This window comes from Loxodonta africana, chromosome 19 (genome assembly GCF_030014295.1).
Source record: "Loxodonta africana isolate mLoxAfr1 chromosome 19, mLoxAfr1.hap2, whole genome shotgun sequence".
NCBI lineage: Eukaryota > Metazoa > Chordata > Mammalia > Proboscidea > Elephantidae > Loxodonta > Loxodonta africana.
In genome coordinates, this window is record NC_087360.1 from 44,923,547 (window position 1) to 44,943,016 (window position 19,470).

The window sequence follows — 19,470 nt, forward strand, 5'->3', positions numbered from 1 at the left end:
GCCTTGTATTAGGGCTCCTAAGGTTGTCCCTATTTTTTTTCCATGATCTTTATCGTTTTAGTCTTTATGTTTAGGTCTTTGATCCACTTGGAGTTAGTTTTTGTGCATGGTGTGAGGTATGGGTCCTGTTTCATTTTTTTGCAAATGGATATCCAGTTATGCCAGCACCATTTGTTAAAAAGACTATCTTTTCCCCAATTAACTGACACTGGGCCTTTGTCAAATATAAGCTGCTCACATGTGGATGGATTTATATCTGGGTTCTCAATTCTGTTCCATTGGCCTATGTGTCTGTTGTTGTACCAGTACCAGGCTCTTTTGACTACTGTGGCTGTATAATAGGTTCTGAAATCAGGTAGAGTGAGGCCTCCCACTTTCTTCTTCTTTTTCAGTAATGCTTTGCTTTTCCGAGGCTTCTTTCCCTTCCATATGAAGTTGGTGATTTGTTTCTCTATCACATTAAAAAATGACATTGGAATTTGGATCGGAAGCGTAAGTATAGATGGCTTTTGGTAGAATAGACATTTTTACTATGTTAAGTCTTCCTATCCATGAGCAAGGTATGTTTTTCCACTTAAGTAGGTCCTTTTTAATTTCTTGTAGTAGTGCTTTGTAGTTTTCTTTGTATAGGTCTTTTACATCTTTGGTAAGATTTATTCCTAAGTTTTTTATCTTCTTGGGGGCTACTGTGAATGGTATTGATTTGGTTATTTCCTCTTTGGTGTTCTTTTTGTTGATGTAGAGGAATCCAAGTGATTTTTGTATGTTTATCTTATAACCTGAGACTCTGCCAAACTCTTCTATTAGTTTCAGTAGTTTTCTGGAGGATTCCTTAGGGTTTTCTGTGTATAAGATCACATCATCTGCTAACAGAGATAATTTTACTTCCTCCTTGCCAATCCGGATGCCCTTTATTTCTTTGTCTAGCCTAATTGCTCTGGCTAGGACCTCTAGCACAATGTTGAATAAGAGCGGTGATAAAGGGCATCCTTTCTGGTTCCCGTTCTCAAGGGAAATGCTTTCAGGCTCTCTCCACTTAGAGTAATGTTGGCTGTTGTCTTTGTATAGATGCCCTTTATTATGCTGAGGAATTTTCCTTCAATTCCTATTTTGCTGAGAGTTTTTATCATAAATGGGTGTTGGACTTTGTCAAATGCCTTTTCTGCCATCAATTGATAAGATCATGTGGTTTTTGTCTTTTGTTTTATTTATATGGTGGATTACATTAATGGTTTTTCTAATATTAAACCAGCCTTGCATACCTGGTATAAATCCCGCTTGGTCGTGGTGAATTATTTTTTTGATATATTGTTGAATTCTATTGGCTAGAATTTTGTTGAGGATTTTTGCATCTATGTTCATGAGGGATATAGGTCTGTAATTTTCTTTTTTTTTTGATGTCTTTACCTGGTTTTGGTATCAGGGAGATGGTGGCTTCATAGAATGAGGTAGGTAGTATTCCGTCATTTTCTATGCTTTGAAATACCTCTAGTAGTAGTGGTGTTAACTCTTCTCTGAAAGTTTGGTAGAACTCTGCAGTATAGCCATCCGGGCCAGGGCTTTTTTTTGTTGGGAGTTTTTTGATTACCATTTCAATCTCTTTTTTTGTTATGGGTCTATTTAGTGTATCCTCTTTTAATAATGAAATATATTTAGCTGTTTAAACTTTTAAAAAGTTGCGACAAAGATTATCTAGCCTGCAAAACCTAAAATCTTTATTTACTATAATTGCCCTTTACAGAAAAAGTTTGCTGATACTCAGATATGACTATTTTGTCCTCAGGCCAATTGGAACCATTCCTGACCTGAGATACACACTGTCCATTTGTTATCTGGACACTGAGCAATATATCTAATTAATCTACTTCTAGCATGGTCATTTCTTGCACTATGTCATCCCAGCTGGCTACCTTATTTCTTTACTTGAGGTACAACAAGGAGACCCCAGGCATTCTTCTTTCCATGACTTTGCACTGATAATTTGCTCTTATCTTGATTTTGTATGAAATGTACTGGAGGAATGATGATGGACTCATCCACTTCCCTCTCACTCTCACCTTGGCATTAGTGTCCACACAGCCAGCAGTGATGTTCTACATCTCATGAACTGTGAAAGCCAAAATTCTTTTTATCTTCCACTATATTGTTCTTTGAAAAGCTTTCCACTGTTTAACTTGTATTTCAGAGAAATGTAACTATAGACTTTTTTTGATCTCTATCATTGATTTCTGTCACATTCTTAAATGCTATATTTTTTGTGCACCGTTTGGTCTTAGAGATATTCTTCTGTAATTGTGTGCAGTTTTCCCTGTAACATTCCCATCTTAAAGATTCATCAGGTCTTTATCCTGTAATCATCCACAAAGAACATGCATGCGGGCCATTCTTCACCTAACGCGAATCCACATTCAAACACAGGATTTCAGAAAACTACTTCTGGTACTTGTACAATAAGTGTAGGAGACATATGGTCTCATGTCTTTCCCAGGAATGAAAATAGATTGTATTGGTTCTGGGCTTCTGGCCACACATGAAGAATTAAAATAGGTGTTTCTCTCCTTTCTTTCTAAAAGCACACTAAAACAAAAGCAAAGATTAAAAAAAAAAAAAAGTATAAACACCAGAGTACAAGAAAAGGAGACAAGTGGGAGACACGTGACAGCAATACAATTTTGGAAGACAGAAAATTAATGGACGGTTGATAAATGACTTGGCAATAAAGGAAACTGTGAACAAAGTATTTGCAAAATAATACTTTTTGCAGGAACTGGAGCAAAGGCCAGCTCAATCATACCAGAGGCTGTGAGAGGCTCATGAACTTGAAGTACCAGGTACTGGGCAAGACAGGGGACAGGCATGGAGATAAAAACAGGCGCACTGGATGGGGGGATTTATTCCTCCTTCTGTAGCCCTTCCTGTACAGGCAGATGAGGTTTGTTCCCTGAAGAAACTGGAGAGACTCTGAGATTCCAAATACAGTAAAACCTTTGAAAGCCAGAACACCTGTTTAAGGAGGAAATCTAGCAGAGAAGGAAAACTCAAATATTTTCCATTAAAAAGGAGAGGTAGAAAAGTGTGAAGACTGCACCCTGTCAAAGGCAGAAAACTTGCGAGACCTGGAAAAACAGGGCAGTCCCAGTGAGTTCTGGCTCTCACAGGCTTCACTGTACAAAGAAGGCCTGGTGAGGATTGAGGCTGGAAATATGGTTTTTCAAGGCTGTGACCTATAGGAAGCAGGTCGCCAAGGCCCGTCTTCCACGGAGCCTCTGGGTGGGTCTGAACCACCAACCTTTGAGCTAGTAGTTGAGCGCTTAACTATTTGCTCCATTCACGCTTTCCTATGAACTATCTAGAAAAGGCAAATTCATAAGAGACAGGAAACAGATTAGAGGTTACCAGGTACTGGAAAGCACAGGAAATGGGGAGCTATTACTTAATAGGTAAACAGTTTGTGTTTGGGGAGAATGAAAATTTTTAGAAATAGGTAGGGGTTGCACCACACCATGAATGTAATTTATGTCACTGAACTGTATGCCTAGAAATGGTCTAAATGGCAAATTTTATGTTATATATACTTTACCATGGTAAAAAAATAATATTAAAAAAGGGAATAGGAGGGAAAAAAATATTCCTCTATATGGGTACGTATATATGTATGTATGCAGAAAATATATAACAGGAGAGAATTATTTGGGAAAGAAGGTAACCTTGCTGAAATGAGTATGTATGGTTACAACTCTCTGAAATGCAACTTAGTAGTATATTGAAATTCTTAAAATGTTTATATCTTTACCTAATAATTCCACTCAAGGAAAATTATGCTAAAGAAATAATCCTAAAAAAAAAAAAAAAAAAAGGTACAGGCATAAAGTTTGTTTACGTATAGCATTAGTAACAATATAAAAAACTAGAAATATCCTAAATTTTGAAAAATTTGGGAGTAGTTAAGCAAATTATAGCATATTTATTCAACAGAAATTAAGTAGATATTTAAATATGCTAAGAGACCAGGCCACAATACAGACAAATGCTTGTTATAACATTAAGTAAAAAAGCAATTTTAAAAAATTACCTATCACATATACCTAAGTATGTGTCAGGATGTACATGTGTAAAACCAATCTCACCCCAAAAAGGCCTAAGCATAGAAAAACTCTGGAAGGGAATATATTAAAACGCTAGGGTTTGTCTGGTGTTGGGGCTGTGGGTGACTCCCTTTTCTGTTCTGTGTTTCTAATATTCTATAATGAAAATATACTACTTTTTCTTTTATAGTTTTTAAAACAGCTTTATTGAAATACAGGAGTTAAATTAAGTTTTCATTTAAAAAATTGTATATAAATATTGAACTTTATTCTTAGGTGTTGAATTTCACCGGGCTGAAGAATTTTAAGTACTTGTTAACAATGAGAATTCTCTATATTAAACTTTCTAAGATGAAAATGGAATGTAATTTTTTTTTTCCATGAATTAGGTATAACTATCTCATGATAACAAACATGCATTTTTTCACAACAACTGCTCTAGAAAATATACTACTTTTATATTGGAAGAAAATTAACAGTAAACAAAAAAAGCAGAGGCAATATAAGAAGTGTGCAGAGACATTCTAAATTAGCCTGGATTAAGGCAACACTTACTGTAAACTGTTCAATGTCTCTTTCTAGTCCCACATTTGGCAGATCAGGCATCATATGAGCCACCACTTTGAAACCAGAATCTTTGGCCAGGTGAAACGATTCACATACTGCCTTAACAGTGTGGCCCCTGAGGAAAGAAAATTTGCTACCTGTTACACAAATACATGGGCAATAAAGTTAACACAAGGAGCACAGGGCAAACATTCTCTGAGATATTAACAGAAATTGTATAACTAAGAATCATAAGTCTGGGAAAAAAAATCCCAGGAAGTCTTTTTTTTTTTTTTTTTTTTAACACCTCTGAGAAGGCTTGGAAGTAAATCATTTTACTTCTGAGATATTTTTCAGAAATTCCCTTATATGTCTACTCAAAGTTCTGAAAGTAAATGGCTGGGTGAGCAAGAGTTAATTTATACTAAAGTTATTTTGCTAGCATCATCAGCCAAAATAAACTTACTAATGTAAAGACCTAAGTTAAAAACAAGAATAATGAGCTCAAGATCATGCAGAAGCAGCAGTTTGTTATGCTCTTTCCTTTAAAAATCTTGTGAATATTTGAAATACTAGAGGCATGGCTTCCAGCATCACAGCAATTATGCAAGCCACCACAGTACACAAACTGACAAACAGGTGGTGGACCTTGATATTAAAATATCTAAAATGTAACTCTTTATTTCCACTCACTACCTTTTACCCCAAACCTGCTACTCTTGTATCTTTTCCATCTCAGCAAATGGTATCAGGAGTCACAGAGTTGCCCAGGCCACAGACCATGAAATCACCCTTAATTCTGCTCTGTCTTTCACTTCTACATCCAGTCTATCAGTAAGCCTGCTGGCTCTAACTTCAAAATATACCCAGAACCTGATAAATTCTTGCATATCCACTGCTACTACCCTTGTCCAAGCTGCCATCATCTCTTACCTGGATAAGTGAAGGAACTTCCTATCTGGTCTCCCTCCTTCGACTTATCGTCTTTCTCAGCTCTAATCCATTGTCTACACAGCAGCCAGCATGATCCTTCTGAAACGTCAGCCATTTCATGTTACTAGTCTACGAGACCTTCTCTTTACCTTTGGAATAAAATGTAAAGTCCTAACCATGACCTTCAAGGCCCCTGGTGATCTGATCCCAGGCTACCTCTCTAACATCATCAACTACCTCCTTACCACATTGCTCATTTTGCTTTACCCACATGTACTGTTCTATTCATCTTCAACCATACTAAGTATGTTCCATCTCAGGGCTTTTGTACTCTGGGTTCTGTCTGTCTATAAGGCACCTCCACCCCATCTTTGCTGTGGCTGAGTCCCTCACTTCATTCAGGTCTCCGTTCAAATGTCTTTTCCTAAGGCTATCATATCTGATAAGTAGGCTCAAGCACAGGAATCATTTTGAGGATGGCACAGGACCAGGCAATGTTTTGTTCTATTACACATAAGGCCAAGGAGCCCTGGTGTCTCAGTTGTTAGGCGCTTGGCTGCTGACCAAAAGGTTGTTAGTTCAAACCCACCAGCAGCTCCATGGGAGAAAGACGTGACAATCTGCTTCCATGAAGATGACAGTCTGGGAAACCCTATGGGGCAGTTCTACTCTGTCGTATGGGGTCGCTATAAGTTGGAATCGACTGGAAGGTACACACAACATACATAGGTTGCCGTGGGTTGGAGTCAATGCCATGGCAACTAACCACAACATCATATCTGACATAGCCCACTACCCTCACTCCAGTGTCTCTCTGTGGTAGACAGTTTCCCATGATGGCTGCCATCAATTCTCCCCATTAGAAGGTGGAGTCTCTTTCCCCACCCTTGAATCTGGACTGGTCTTGTGACCTGCTTTGACCAATAGAATGCAACAGAAATGGCACTGTGCCCACTCTGGGACTTCTTGTCAAACGGCCTGGCAGTTTCCGTTTTGGCTTTCTCTGGGGAGGCCAGTGGTCGTAATGAAAAGAACATCAAGCTAGACTACTGAATGATGAGACACGGTGTAGAGGGAGAGAGAGGGGACATGGAGGAGCGCCAAGGCATCCAACATACAAATAAGTTCTTGAACTTTCATCTAGTCCAGCGCCAAGCGAATGTGGCTGAGTGACACTACATGATGCTACATGGAGCAGAAAAACGAACCAGCTGAGCCCTCCCCAAGTTTCTGACCCACATAATCAGGAAAAATAATAAGTCATTGTTTTAAGCCACTCCATTTCGGGATAGCTTGCTACCTAGCAATTGATAACTGAAATCGTTTTGAACTATTCACTCCGTTTATTTTTCCTTGTAAAAATTATCTCAATAAGAAATTACTTTGGTTGTCTACTGTTTATTATCTGTCTCTCCCTCTAGAATACAAACTGTATGAGGAAAAGGACTTTGTCTTGCTCAGTATAGTATTTTCAGTGCTTGGAACAATGCCTGGCCCATTTCAAGACCCAATAAATATTTGTTGGGTAAATTAATGAACTAAAAAAAAAAAAATCTTGTGAAATTATTTGTAGAGAGAGAGGAAGAGTGAAACCTCTACTACAAAATAGAGTTCACTCTGGAGGGACAATTTGGAGGCCTCTTAAAAAAGAGAGAACAGAAAGACAACACACAATACAGGGGAGGTCAGCACAACTGGACTAAACCAAAACCAAAGAAGTTTCCTGAATAAACTGAATGCTTCGAAGGCCAGTGTAGCAGGGTAGGGGTTTGGGGACCATGGTTTCAGGGGACACCTAAGTCAATTGGCATAATAAAATCTATTAAGAAAATATTCTACATCCCACATTGAAGAGTGGCATCTGGGGTCTTAAATGCTAGCAAGCAGCCATCTAAGATCCATCAATTAGTCTCAACCCACCTGGATCAAAGGAGAATGAAGAACACCAAGGACACAAGGCAATTATGAAGCCAAGAGACAGAAAGGGCCTCACGAACCAGAGACTACATCATCCTGAGACCGGAAGAGCTAGATGGTGCCCGGCTATAACCAATGACTGCCCTGACAGGGAACTCAACAGAGAACCCCTGAGGGAGCAGGAGAGCAGTGGGATGCAGACCTCAAATTCTCATAAAAAGACCAGAAAAAAAAAAAAAAATTTTTTTTTTAATGGTCTGACTGAGACTAGAAGGACCCCTGTGGTCATGGCCCCCAGGCCCTCTGTTGGCCCAGGACAGGAACCATTCCTGAAGCCAACTCTTCAGACAGGGATTGGACTGGACAATGGGTTGGAGAGGGATGCTGGTGAGAAGTGAGCTTCTTGGATCAGGTAGACACTTGAGACTCTGTTGGCATCTCCTGTCTGGAGGGGAGATGAGAGGGTGGAGGGGGTTAGAAGCTGGTGAAATGGACATGAAAAGACAGAGTGGAGGGAGGAGGTGGGCTGTCTCATTAAGGGGAGAGTAATTGGGAGTATGTAGCAAGGTGTATATAAGTTTTTGTGTGAGAGGCTGACTTGATTTGTAAACTTTCACTTAAAGCATAATAATAAAAAAAAAGAGAACAGAGAAAAATTTAGTGAGAAAGCAAATCATTTGGGGCCAGCTAGAAAAATCATCTGGTGCCACAACCAAATAAAAGCGAGCCTTAACAGGCGCTCCTTGGAAACTCTGTGGGGCAGTTCTACTCTGTCTTATAGGGTCACTGTGAGTTGGAATCGACTCGACAGCACTGGCTTTAACAGCAGTTATGGACAACTAAAGACTGGGTTAATCCTCCCCACTACCAAGAAGTTTCCATTCACCACAGAGCATAGAAACCATGACTCCGTCTCACTTTCTCTGGATGCTCCCACCCATTTCCATGGCTTTGGTTTCTGATCTCTTTCTGCTAATAACTCTCAAATTTTTTTGACTAGGCTAGAGCTCTCTCCTGAATCTCACACCCAAGTATCTAATACTGTAAACCTTCGCTGTACAATACAGTAGCCACGAGGCATGTGTAGTTATTCAAATTTGCATTTAAATTAATTAAAATTAAAATCAGTTCCTCAGTTTCATCACCATACTGGACAGTACAGTTATAGAACATTCTGATCATTGCAGAAAATGTTTTCTTAGATACCCCTGCTCTAAAGCAAACCTCCAACTACTTGTTCCACAAGTCCCTAAAACTCAACATATCATAATGAAACTCATCTTCCCTCAAAATCTGTTGCTACACCATGTCTTCTCTCTTAGTGAACAGCTCCACCATCCCCATCCAGTTACTCAAGATGGAGACTGGGTATCCTCCTTTACTTCACATTCTCTCCTACCTTCATCTCTCATTAGTCATCAAACACTATCTTTTTCAGGCCACCATTATTTCTTGCTTCTTGTAGAAATGTATTTAATTGGTCTCCTTTCTTCTAGCTTGTTCTAGTCTAATCCATGCTCCATATTCTACCTAAAGTGATATTTCTAAAATACAGATATGCTCACATCACAACTTAACTTGAAATCCTTGAATGGCCCACTACTGTCCTTGGATTAAAGCCCAAACTCCGTAGGATGACTTAAAATGAAAAACCAAACCCACTGCCATCGAGCTGATTACGACTCATGGCTATAATGTGTTACAGAGTAGAACTGTTCCAAAGGGTGTTCTTGGCTGAGATCTTAACAGATGTAGATCACCAGGCCTTTTCTTCTGTAGTGCCACTGGGTGGGTTTGAATCACCAAATTTAGGTTAGTAGTCAAGTGTAAACCATTTGCTCCAACCAAGTACCTGGATGACTTATTGTTAGTTGCCATCAAGTCGATTCTGACTCATGGTGACCCTAACTGTTATAGAGGAGAACTGTTCCATAGGATTTTCTTGGCTGTAATCCTAACAGAAACAAGTTGCCAGGACATTTTTTTTTTTTTTTAATTTTTATTGTGCTTTAAGTGAAAGTTTACAAATCAAGTCAGTCTCATACAAAAATTTATGTACACCTTGCTATATACTCCTAGTTGCTCTCCCCTTAATGAGACAGCACACTCCTTCTATCCACCCTTTATTTTTCCATTCATTCAGCCAGCTTCTGACCTCCTCTGCCTTCTCATCTCCCCTGCAGACAGGAGCTGCCCACATAGTTCCATGGGTCTACTTGATCCAAGAAGCTCACTCCTCACCAGTATCATTTTCTATCCTATTGTCCAGTCCAATCCCTGTCTGAAGAGTTGGCATTGGGAATGGTTCCTATCCTGGGCTAACAGAAGGTGTGGGGACCATGACCTCTGGGGTCCTTCTAGTCTCAGTCAGACCATTAAGTCTGGTCTTTTTATGAGAATTTGAGGTCTGCATCCCACTGCTCTCCTGCTCCCTCAGGGGTTCTCTGTCGTGTTCCCTGTCATCGGTTGTAGCTGGGCACCATCCAGTTCTTCTGGTCTCAGGCTGATGTAGTCTCTGGTTTATGTGGCCCTTTCTGTCTTGGGCTCATAATTACCTTGTGTCTTTGGTGTTCTTCACTCACCTTTGCTCCAGGTGGACCAATTCATGCATGTTAGATGGCTGCTTGCTAGCATTTAAGACTCCAACGCCACTCTCCAAAGTGGGATGAGAATGTTTTCTTAATAGATTTTATTATGCTAATTGACTTAGATGTCCCCTGAAACCATTGTCTCCAAACTCCCGTCCCTGCTACGCTGGCCTTCAAAGTGTTCAGTTTATTCAGGAAACTTACTTGCTTTTGGTTTAGTCCTGTTGTGCTGACCTCTCCTGTATTATGTGTCATCTTTCCCTTCACCTAAAATAGTTGTTGTCTACTATCTAATTAGTGAATCCCCCTCTCTCTCCATACCTCCCCACTCTAATAACCATCAAAGAATATTTTCTTCTCTGTCTAAACTATTTCTCCAGGTCTTAGAGGTTTCATACAATATTTGTCCTTTTGCAATTGACTAATTTCACTCAGCATAATGCCTTTCAGATTCCTCCATGTTATGAAACGTTTCATGGATTCATCATTGTTCTTTATCAATGTGTAGTATCCCATTGTGTGAATATACCATAACTTCTTTACTCATTCATCTGTTGATGGGCACCTTGGTTGCTTCTACCTTCTTGCTACTGTAAACAGTGTTGCAATGAACATCGGTGTGCATATATCTGTTTGTGTAAAGGCTCTTATTTCTCTAGGATATATTCCAAGGAGTGGGATTGCTGGATCGTATAGTAGTTCTATTTCTAGTTTTTTAAGGAAGTGCCAAATCGATTTCCAAAGTGGTAGTACCATTTCACAATCCCAACAGCAGTGTATAACTGTTCCAGTCTCTCCACAACCTCTCCAACATTAATTCTTTTGTGTTTTTTGGATTAATGCCAGCCTTGTTGGAGTGAGATGGAATCTCACTGTAGTTTTGATCTGCATTTTTCTAATGGCTAATGATCACAAGCATTTCCTCATGCGTCTGTTAGCTACCTGAATGTCATCTTTAGTGAAGTGTCTGTTCATATTGTTTGCCCATTTTTTAATTGGGTTATTTGTCTTTCTGTAGTTGAGTTTTTGTACTATCATGTAGATTTTAGACATGAGACGCTGATCAGAAATGTCATAGCTAAAAACTTTTTTCCAGTCTGTAGGTAATCTTTTTACTCTTTTGGTGAAGTCTTTGGAGGAGTATAGGTGTTTGATTTTTAGGAGCTCCCAGTTATCTAGTTTCTCTTCTGTTGTTTGTGCACTGTTAGTAATGTTCTGTATACTGTTTATGCCATGTATTAGGGCTCCTAGCATTGTCCTTATTTTTTCTTCCATGATCTTTATTGTTTTAGATTTTATATTTAGGTCTTTGATCCATTTTGAGTTAGTTTTTGTGCATGGTGTAAGGTATGGATCCTGTTTCATTTTTGTGCAGATGGCTATGCAATTATGCCAGCACCATTTGTTAAACAGGCTGTCCTTTCCCCATTTAACTGACTTCAGGCCTTTGTCAAAAATCAGCTGTTCATATGTGGATGGATTTACGTCTGGAGTCTCAATTCTGTTCCATTGGTCTATGTATCTGTTGCTGTACCAGTACCAGGCTGTCTGACTACTGTGGCAGTGTAACAGGTTTTAAAATCAGTTAGTGTGAGACCTCCCACTTTGTTCTTCTTTTTCAGTAATGCTTTATGTATCTGGGGCTGCTTCCCTTTCCATATGAAGTCGGTGATTTGTTTCTCCATCTCATTAAAAAATGTCATAGCAATTTGGATCAGAATTGCATTGTATGTACAGATAGCTTTTGGTAGAATAGACATTTTTATACTGTTAAGTCTTCCTACCCATGAGCAAGGTATGTTTTTCCACTTCTGTAGGTCTCTTTTGAGTTCTTGTAGTAGTGTCTTGTAGTTTTCTTTCTATAGTTCCTTTATGTCTCTGGTAAGATTTACTCCTAAGTATTTTATCTTCTTGGGGGCTACTTTAATGGTATTGATTTGGTGATTTCCTCTTCGATGTTCTTTTTGTTGGTGTAGAGGAATCCAACTGATTTTTGTATGTTTTTGTTGTATCCTGATCCTCTGCTGAATTCTTCTATTAGTTTCAGTAGTTTTCTTGAGGATTCCTTAGGGTTTACTGTGTATAAGATCATGTCATCTGCAAATAGAGACACTTTTACTTCTTCCTTACCAATCTGGATGCCCTTTATTTATCTTTTTTTTTTTTTAGCCTAATTGCCCTGGCTTGGACCTCCAGCACAATGTTGAATAAGAGTAGTGATAAAGAGTTGTCAGGACTTTTCTTCCACGGTACTGCTGGGTGGGTCTGAACTGCCAACTTTTAGGTTATCAGTCAAGTACTAACCGGTGGCACCACCTATGACTTATAACCTATTGCCATGGAGTCATCTCTGACTCACAACCCTATAGGACAGAGCAAAACTGTGCCACAGGGTCTCCAAGACTATAATATTTACAGAAGCTGACTGCTGCACCTTTTTCCCACAGAGTGGCTGGTGAGTTTAAACCACTGACCTTTTGATTAGCAGTTGAGGACTTAACCACTGCATCAGCAGGGCTCCTCCTATGACTTATAGCCCCCTCAGAATTTGGCCTCTCTTCTTTCCTTTTCAGCCTCATCTTTTACCACTCTCCTACCCTCACACTCTACACTCTAACCAAACTGAATTGTCTAAATGGGCAATGTGCTTGCATCTTCAGAAGCTTACTCATGTTCTTCTTCCTGCCTGAAAAATCTTCCTCTTCCCCAAATAACTAACACATACTCTTCCTTTAAGTCTCAGCTTAGATGTCATTTTCTTCAGAAAGCTTCCCTGACCTTCAAGAAACTTTCTCTTTCTTTCCATCCCCACAGGTACCTCTCTGGCACAAGCCCTTGATTACCTCAGCAGTCCAATCAGTTTTCCTGACTCTAGACTTGCTATATATAAATGCATTCTATTCTGGTTAATCTCTCTCAAGTGTGAAATCCACTAGATTCTTCTCTGTGCTCAAAAATATTCAATATATTACCAGTACTTAAAGGAAAAATTCCAATCCCCTTACCCTGGATTCTTGACTGTTTCTAAGACCTTGGCCAGTGTGTTTCCCTAGTTCCCCTTTACTTCTTTCTCTTAGTATAACCCCCAATCATGTCTATCCAAATCCTACTTAAGTAATCTTTAAGGTCCAACTCAACATGTACCTATCCACTTAAAACCTGCCTTTACTATCCTAGGTCAGTGATCTCTGCTGCCTAACGAACTCCTGGAATCCTTTGTTTTTCTACTAATTTGGCAATTAGTCATAAGGTTCCTTAAACGGTTAACCTCTCCTGTGCATCTTTCACCTCGACTCAGTTAGTTTCTAGAGAGAAGAAAACTTCATATAGCTCTACCAACCCCTCTAGCTACAATTTTCTTTCTTATACTCCAGAATTTCTGTCTTTATCCATTGACCCATCAACCATTCTCTCAACTCCCTGCCAGCTAGCATCTGCTTCATAAAATCTGATCTTTTAAATCTCACCCTGACTTCCTTCTTGTTCAAATCCTTTTGTTCCTGTTCTCTGTGGGTTTTTTTTCCTGCTTTAAATAACTGACTGTGAATGCTGCCTCCTGCTTTCTACATGGGAAAGGTCATTTATGATAAGAACAGGGAGAGAAATAAGCATGTTTTATAGGCTACTAGAAAAGAACCAGCAGAAAGACTGAAAATGAAGGGTAAAACCAAAAACTCATTGCCATTGATAGCGACCCTGTAGGACAGAGTAGAACTGTCCCATAGGGTTTCCAAGGAGTGGCTGGTAGATTCAAACCGATAACCTTTTGGTTAGCAGCTGAGCTCTTAACCACTGCACCATCAGACCCTGAAAATGAAGGCTAGAGGAGGTGGAATTAAGAGCATAGCTAGAAGAAATGACTTTGAAAGGGAGGAATACCCCTTTCTCTAATATTGTTAGGAAGGAGAAAAGGATGAATATGAATGTAGATAAAATTGGTGGGGTAGAGGAAGGCTTTGCATGATCATTTGCCCCCATCTTACCTGTTGGTATCTCTAGCCACATCTTCATAGACACTCTGCACACCAATCTCCAGTCTTGTACAGCCATAGGTCAACATGTCGCTTAAATGCCGCTTCATGCAATAATCTGGTCTGGTCTCAATAGTAATTCCAATACATTTTGTGTGACTTCTCTCAGAATACCTATAGAGCAAATCTAAAAATAAACAATCTGCCACAACTTTAGGCATTTACTCCCATTCAAAGAATTATCTTCTCTTAGACCTCCCAGTTCAAGACAGTAGTTAAGAGCATGGGCTCTGAAGCCAGATTGTATGGGTTTAAATCCTGACTCTGCTACTTCCTAACTCTGCAAACAGGGATGTTAGTAACATCTCTGTGCTTTGGTTTCTTTATCTGCAGAATGAGGGTAATAACACATAGCTTACAGGGTTAACATTACTTATACAGTAATGTCATCAATATGATCATTACCATTTTTATTCTCCTACAGTATGCTGCAATCATAATCTCCTTGAAAGCAGTGATTTCAACTGTGAAAACCCTATTTTCAATTCCTAGCAACATTTTTCACATAAGTAAAAACCATTTGCATTATTTATTTCTCACTCCATATTTTACAGTCATGTTAAATAAAAGGTTAAAAAAGAAAGGGGAGAGTATGTATGTATGTATAAATGACCATAAGAATAATTTAGATGAAATGTCTTCTATATATGCAACAGTCTTTCTACCAAGCCTATTCATCTTAGCAGTGATTTAAAAAATTAGGAATCATTTTTTCTTTCACTAAAACCAGACAATAGAGTAGTAAGTACTCCTTAAGCCTCATGCTGTTTGCGTTAATGGCCTTAATCCTGGTCAAAGATTCAGAAAAGTAAAAATCACTTGCTAAGGGGACTGCTGATGTGATGTGCCAATACAGAGCCCTGCTAACAGCTCAGGTGCCACCTGAAAGGTTGGTGGTTCCAACCCACCCAACAGCTTCACAGGAGAAAGACCTGGAGATCTGCTCATGTAAAGATTACAGCTCTTGTAAAGACAAAACCCTACTGGGCAGTTCTACTCTGTCACATGAGGTCACTATGAGTCGAAATTAACTGTACGGCATCTAAAAACAACAGTTCTATGAAGTATGTCTTCTTATCTGCATTTTACAGGTGAAGAAACTGAAGCTCAAAACAATTAAATACCTTGTCCAAGGTCATGGGACTAATAAAAACCAAGTCAGGATGTGGATTTGGGCCTGCCTGACTTCAAAATCCTTGCTCTATATTTCACATCACCACACTACTTAGACAACTCAGCACAGGACATCATGCTTCTCTCCTTTACATTTCTAACTTCTTTAAAAAAAAAAAAAAAAAAAAGCCCAATAATTCTTCTTAGTGCATCAATCCACAAATTTCTAAATTCTTCTTTGGGAAGGGTGGAGGAGAGCTTTTTTTTTTTTTGCCATTTAATTTCCTTCTTTCCAAAGAAGTTCATAGCACTTTCTTGAAAAGTAAAATTCATAAAAATGTCCATAGTTTTGCAACTACTCCTTTAGGCTCGTATTTTGATCTTAATTGTCAATAAAAATGACTTATTTAGCAAATGTTAATAATAATTACTAAGGAAGTTAAGAATCACTGAACTGGAGAACTAATTGTAAAGTATTTCTTTTTAGAAATTCAGGCTCTATCTCTGCACTGTTTATTACTGTTTTCTGTGAGGTTTTACATAGGATCACCAGAAACAATAAGAGTAAGGGTAAACAGCTAGTCCAGGTTTATTAAGAAGATGAATCACAAGACAGAAAAAGGGCGCAGGTCTTTCCAAGCCTTGCCTAAGATAGGACACTAAATTGTTTGGCTTCTCTGGAACAGTTGCATCAGAAACTCTCACGATTCTCAAAGACAGGCAGTAACAGGAAGTACATAATGCTATAGAATAAACATAACTCATCTGCCCAGAACATCAAGTACTGGGTTTAGGGGAAACCTTTTTTTTTTTTTAAATTAAAGAAAGGAAATGTTTCATGAGGGTTGAATAAAAAAAATAGAAGATAGAAAAAGCATTTCACGCTCTGGAGTCTTCTTAGTTAAGGTTACACCCTACACTGATGGGGTTTACTCTAACTCTAAATGAGTATATTTAACAAAGTAAATGAGAACGTCCTGGAATTAGGCATCCCCCCAAACTGTATCATAACCTCCCTCCCCTATTCATTTATATTTTTTAAAAGCCTACAGTGTTTCTTAAAAGTGATCCTGTTAAGTTCGTCAGTTCAGAGGCACAAAAGCAGCTTGCATCACTGAGAAAATACTAGAGGGTAGCAATTGTACAAATGGAAATTAGTCTAGAAGAAAGAGAAAATTTACTAGCTAATCTTTCTACTGCAAAGATCATCAAAGGCCCAACCAAGGACATAAGAAGCTGCTGCAAGGATGGTAATGTCTCTTCCTAAGTAGTCAGAACGTAAGATAGGACATTGAGACAAGCCTTAGTCTCAACTAATAATTTTACTCCATTTCAGAAATGCCTTTCCTCTGGGGGGAAAAGTCATTAAATCATTACCTTTTATAGGAGCAGAAATGGAGCTATACCAACTATAAAAGATGCTAACGTTCTCTGTGAAGCATAACTTAACCCAACATATTTACAATCGGGGAGTGAGGGAAAAAAAACAATCTGGGGATTTAGAAGCAAAGACAAATGCTACCCAGTCTTCAAAACACAGCTCATTTTTCTTCTGCTGACATCAAGGAGAACTCTGTGCTCCCATTCCCAAAGCACCTTGCTACAAATTCAGTTTGCCTTCTTATTTGTGGCTATTGTCTATCTTTCCATTTAGACAGGATGCTCCTGGAAACCCAGGAGGCTCTAAAACATTTAGAGGTTAATTGCTTATGAGTTTCTGTACTAAAAACTTTCCTTCAATTAAAAAAATGGAAATTGAAAGAATAAATGAATTAGGCATAACTGGGGAATCGACTCAACAGCAGTGGATTAGTGGGTTTTGGGGGACATACGAGGTCTCTCTTCACTCCCACATCAGCCTTTAGATAACTCTACTGATTAGCTTGCTTTCTTTTGCAAATAGCCAACTCTAGAATGTGCCTAGCACTAGGCCAGTTACTTTCATAAAAATTGTAAAAAATACAATAATTCTTGTTCCAAACCCCCACTGCTGCTGAACTGACTCATAGCAACCCTGTAGGACAGAGTAGAACTGCCCCATAGAGCTTCCAAGGAGCACCTGGTGAATTCAAACTGCCGACCTCTTGGTTAGCAGCCATAACTCTTAACCACAATGCCACCAGAGTTTCAGATATACTTAAAAATCTAGCTGGATAAAACATACAAACAAAACCAAGAAACACTACAGAACAAAGAGCTAGAATTGGCAGAAATATGTTGTTGTTGTTAGGTGCAGCTGAGTTGCTTCCGACTCATAGCAACCTTATGCACAACAGAACAAAAACGCTGTCCGATCCTGGGCCATCCTCACAATTGTTGCTATGCTTGAGCCCATTGTTGCAAACACCGCATCAATCCATCTCGCTGAGGGTCTTCCTCTTTTCCACTGACCCTCTACTTTACTAACCATAATGTCCTTCTCCAGGGACTGATCTCTCCTGATAACATGTCCAAACTATGTAAGATGTAGTCTCACTATCCTTGCTTTCAAGGAGCATTTTGGTTGTACTTCTTCCAACACAGATTTGTTCATTCTTTTGGCAGTCCATGGTATATTCAATATTCTTCACCAACACCACAATTCAAAGGCATTAATCCTTCTTTGGTCTTCCTTATTCATTGCCCAGCTTTCACATGGATATGAGTCAAATGAAATACATGGCTTGGGTCAGGAGCACCTTAGCCCTCAAGGCGACATCTTTGCTTTTCAATACTTTAAACAGGTCTTTTGCAAGAGATTTGCCCAATTCAATGTGTCTTTTGATTTCCTGACTGCTGCTTCCATGGCTGTTGATTGTGGATCCAAGTAAAATGAAATCCTTGACAACTTCAATCTTTTCTCCATTTATCATGATGTGGCTTATTGGTCCAGTTGTAAGGATTTTTGTTTTCTTTATGTTGAGGTGTAATCCATACCAAAGGCTGTGGTCTTTGATCTTCATCAGTAAGTGCTTCAAGTCCTCTTCACTTCCAGCAAGCAAGGCTGTGTCATCTGCATAATGCAGGTTGTTAATGAGTCTTTCTCCAGTCCTGATCTCCCGTTCTTCTTCATTTAGTCCAGTTTCTTGGGTTATTTGCTCACGACACAGATTGAATAGGTACGGTGAAAGGATATAACCCTGACACACACCTTTCCTGACTATAAACCACGCAGTATCACCTTGTTCTGTTCGAATGGCTACCTCTCGATCCATGTAGAGATTCCTCACGAGCACAATTAAGTGTTCTGGAATTCCCATTCTCCGCAATGTGGTCCATAATTTGTTAAGATCCACACAGCTGAATGCCTTAGTATAGTCAATAAAACACAGGTAAACATCCTTCTGGTATTCTCTGCTTTCAGCCAGGATCCATCTGACATCAGCAATGATATTCCTGGTTGCACGTCCTCTTTTAAATTTGGCTTGAATTTCTGGCAGCTCTCTGTTGATACACTGCTGCAGTTGCTTTTGAAAGATCTTCAGCAAAATTTTGCAGGCATGTGATATTAATGATATTGTTCGATAATTTCTGCATTCGGTTGATCACCTTTCTTGTGAACAGGCATAAAAATGGATCTCTTCCAAGTGGTTGGCCAGGTAGCTGTCTTCCAAATTTCTTGGCATAGAAGAGTAAGCACTTTAGCACTGCATCCCTTTGTTGAAACATCTCAGTTGGTATTCCACCAATTCCCAAAGCCTCGTTTTTCAACAAGGCCTTCAGTGTAGCCTGGACTTCTTCCTTTAGTACCACTGGTTCCTGATCATACATTACCTCCTGAAATGGTTGAATGTTGACCAATTCTTTTTAGTATAGTGACTCTCTGCATTTCTTCCATCTTCTTTTGATGCCTCCTGCATTGTTTAGTATTTTCCCCAGAAATATAAACAGATATAAATTATTTCTTGAGAAGCATGCTTCTATTTCTAGAGGGAAAGTGATCTGTTATCTGCCAAGTCTACCCAGAGGCCGTGGCCACAAAGGACCTGCACCTGGCAGGAGGGAGTAGAGGGCACAGGGCAGCGAGGACCAGCTTCCTGGAGGCCGTCTAGAGACCCTCCTTGAGGGAGGGGATGCTCCACAGCTGTTGCCACCATGCCTACCGCCTCATTAATGTGCAAAATAGTTGGAGAGTGGATTTTTTTACTATTGTTGCAAATGCAAACGCTGGATAACGAAATAGTCGATAAATGAGTAGGTGTATTAACAAAAAAGTAACAGTGCTTTGCTCAACAAACTAAGGAAACAGAAAAGCATGAAAAATTGACTTTTAAAAGA

The 19,470-nt window shown here is 39.2% G+C and overlaps 1 protein-coding gene across 2 annotated transcripts in view; it reads right to left on the reverse strand.

Annotated features, from left to right (window-relative positions):
• The window catches only part of ELP3 (elongator acetyltransferase complex subunit 3), a 115,758-nt gene that overhangs the window by 59,626 nt on the left and 36,662 nt on the right, over positions 1-19,470 (reverse strand). The window contains exons 8-9 of one of the 2 annotated variants that reach the window (XM_064272642.1): positions 14,053-14,214; positions 4,641-4,767 (exon numbers count right to left, since the gene is read on the reverse strand). In XM_064272642.1, coding sequence (XP_064128712.1) covers positions 4,641-4,767; positions 14,053-14,214 — 289 coding nt within the window. The remainder of the gene's footprint in view (positions 1-4,640; positions 4,768-14,052; positions 14,215-19,470) is intronic. The other variant, XM_064272643.1, reaches the window with a different exon arrangement.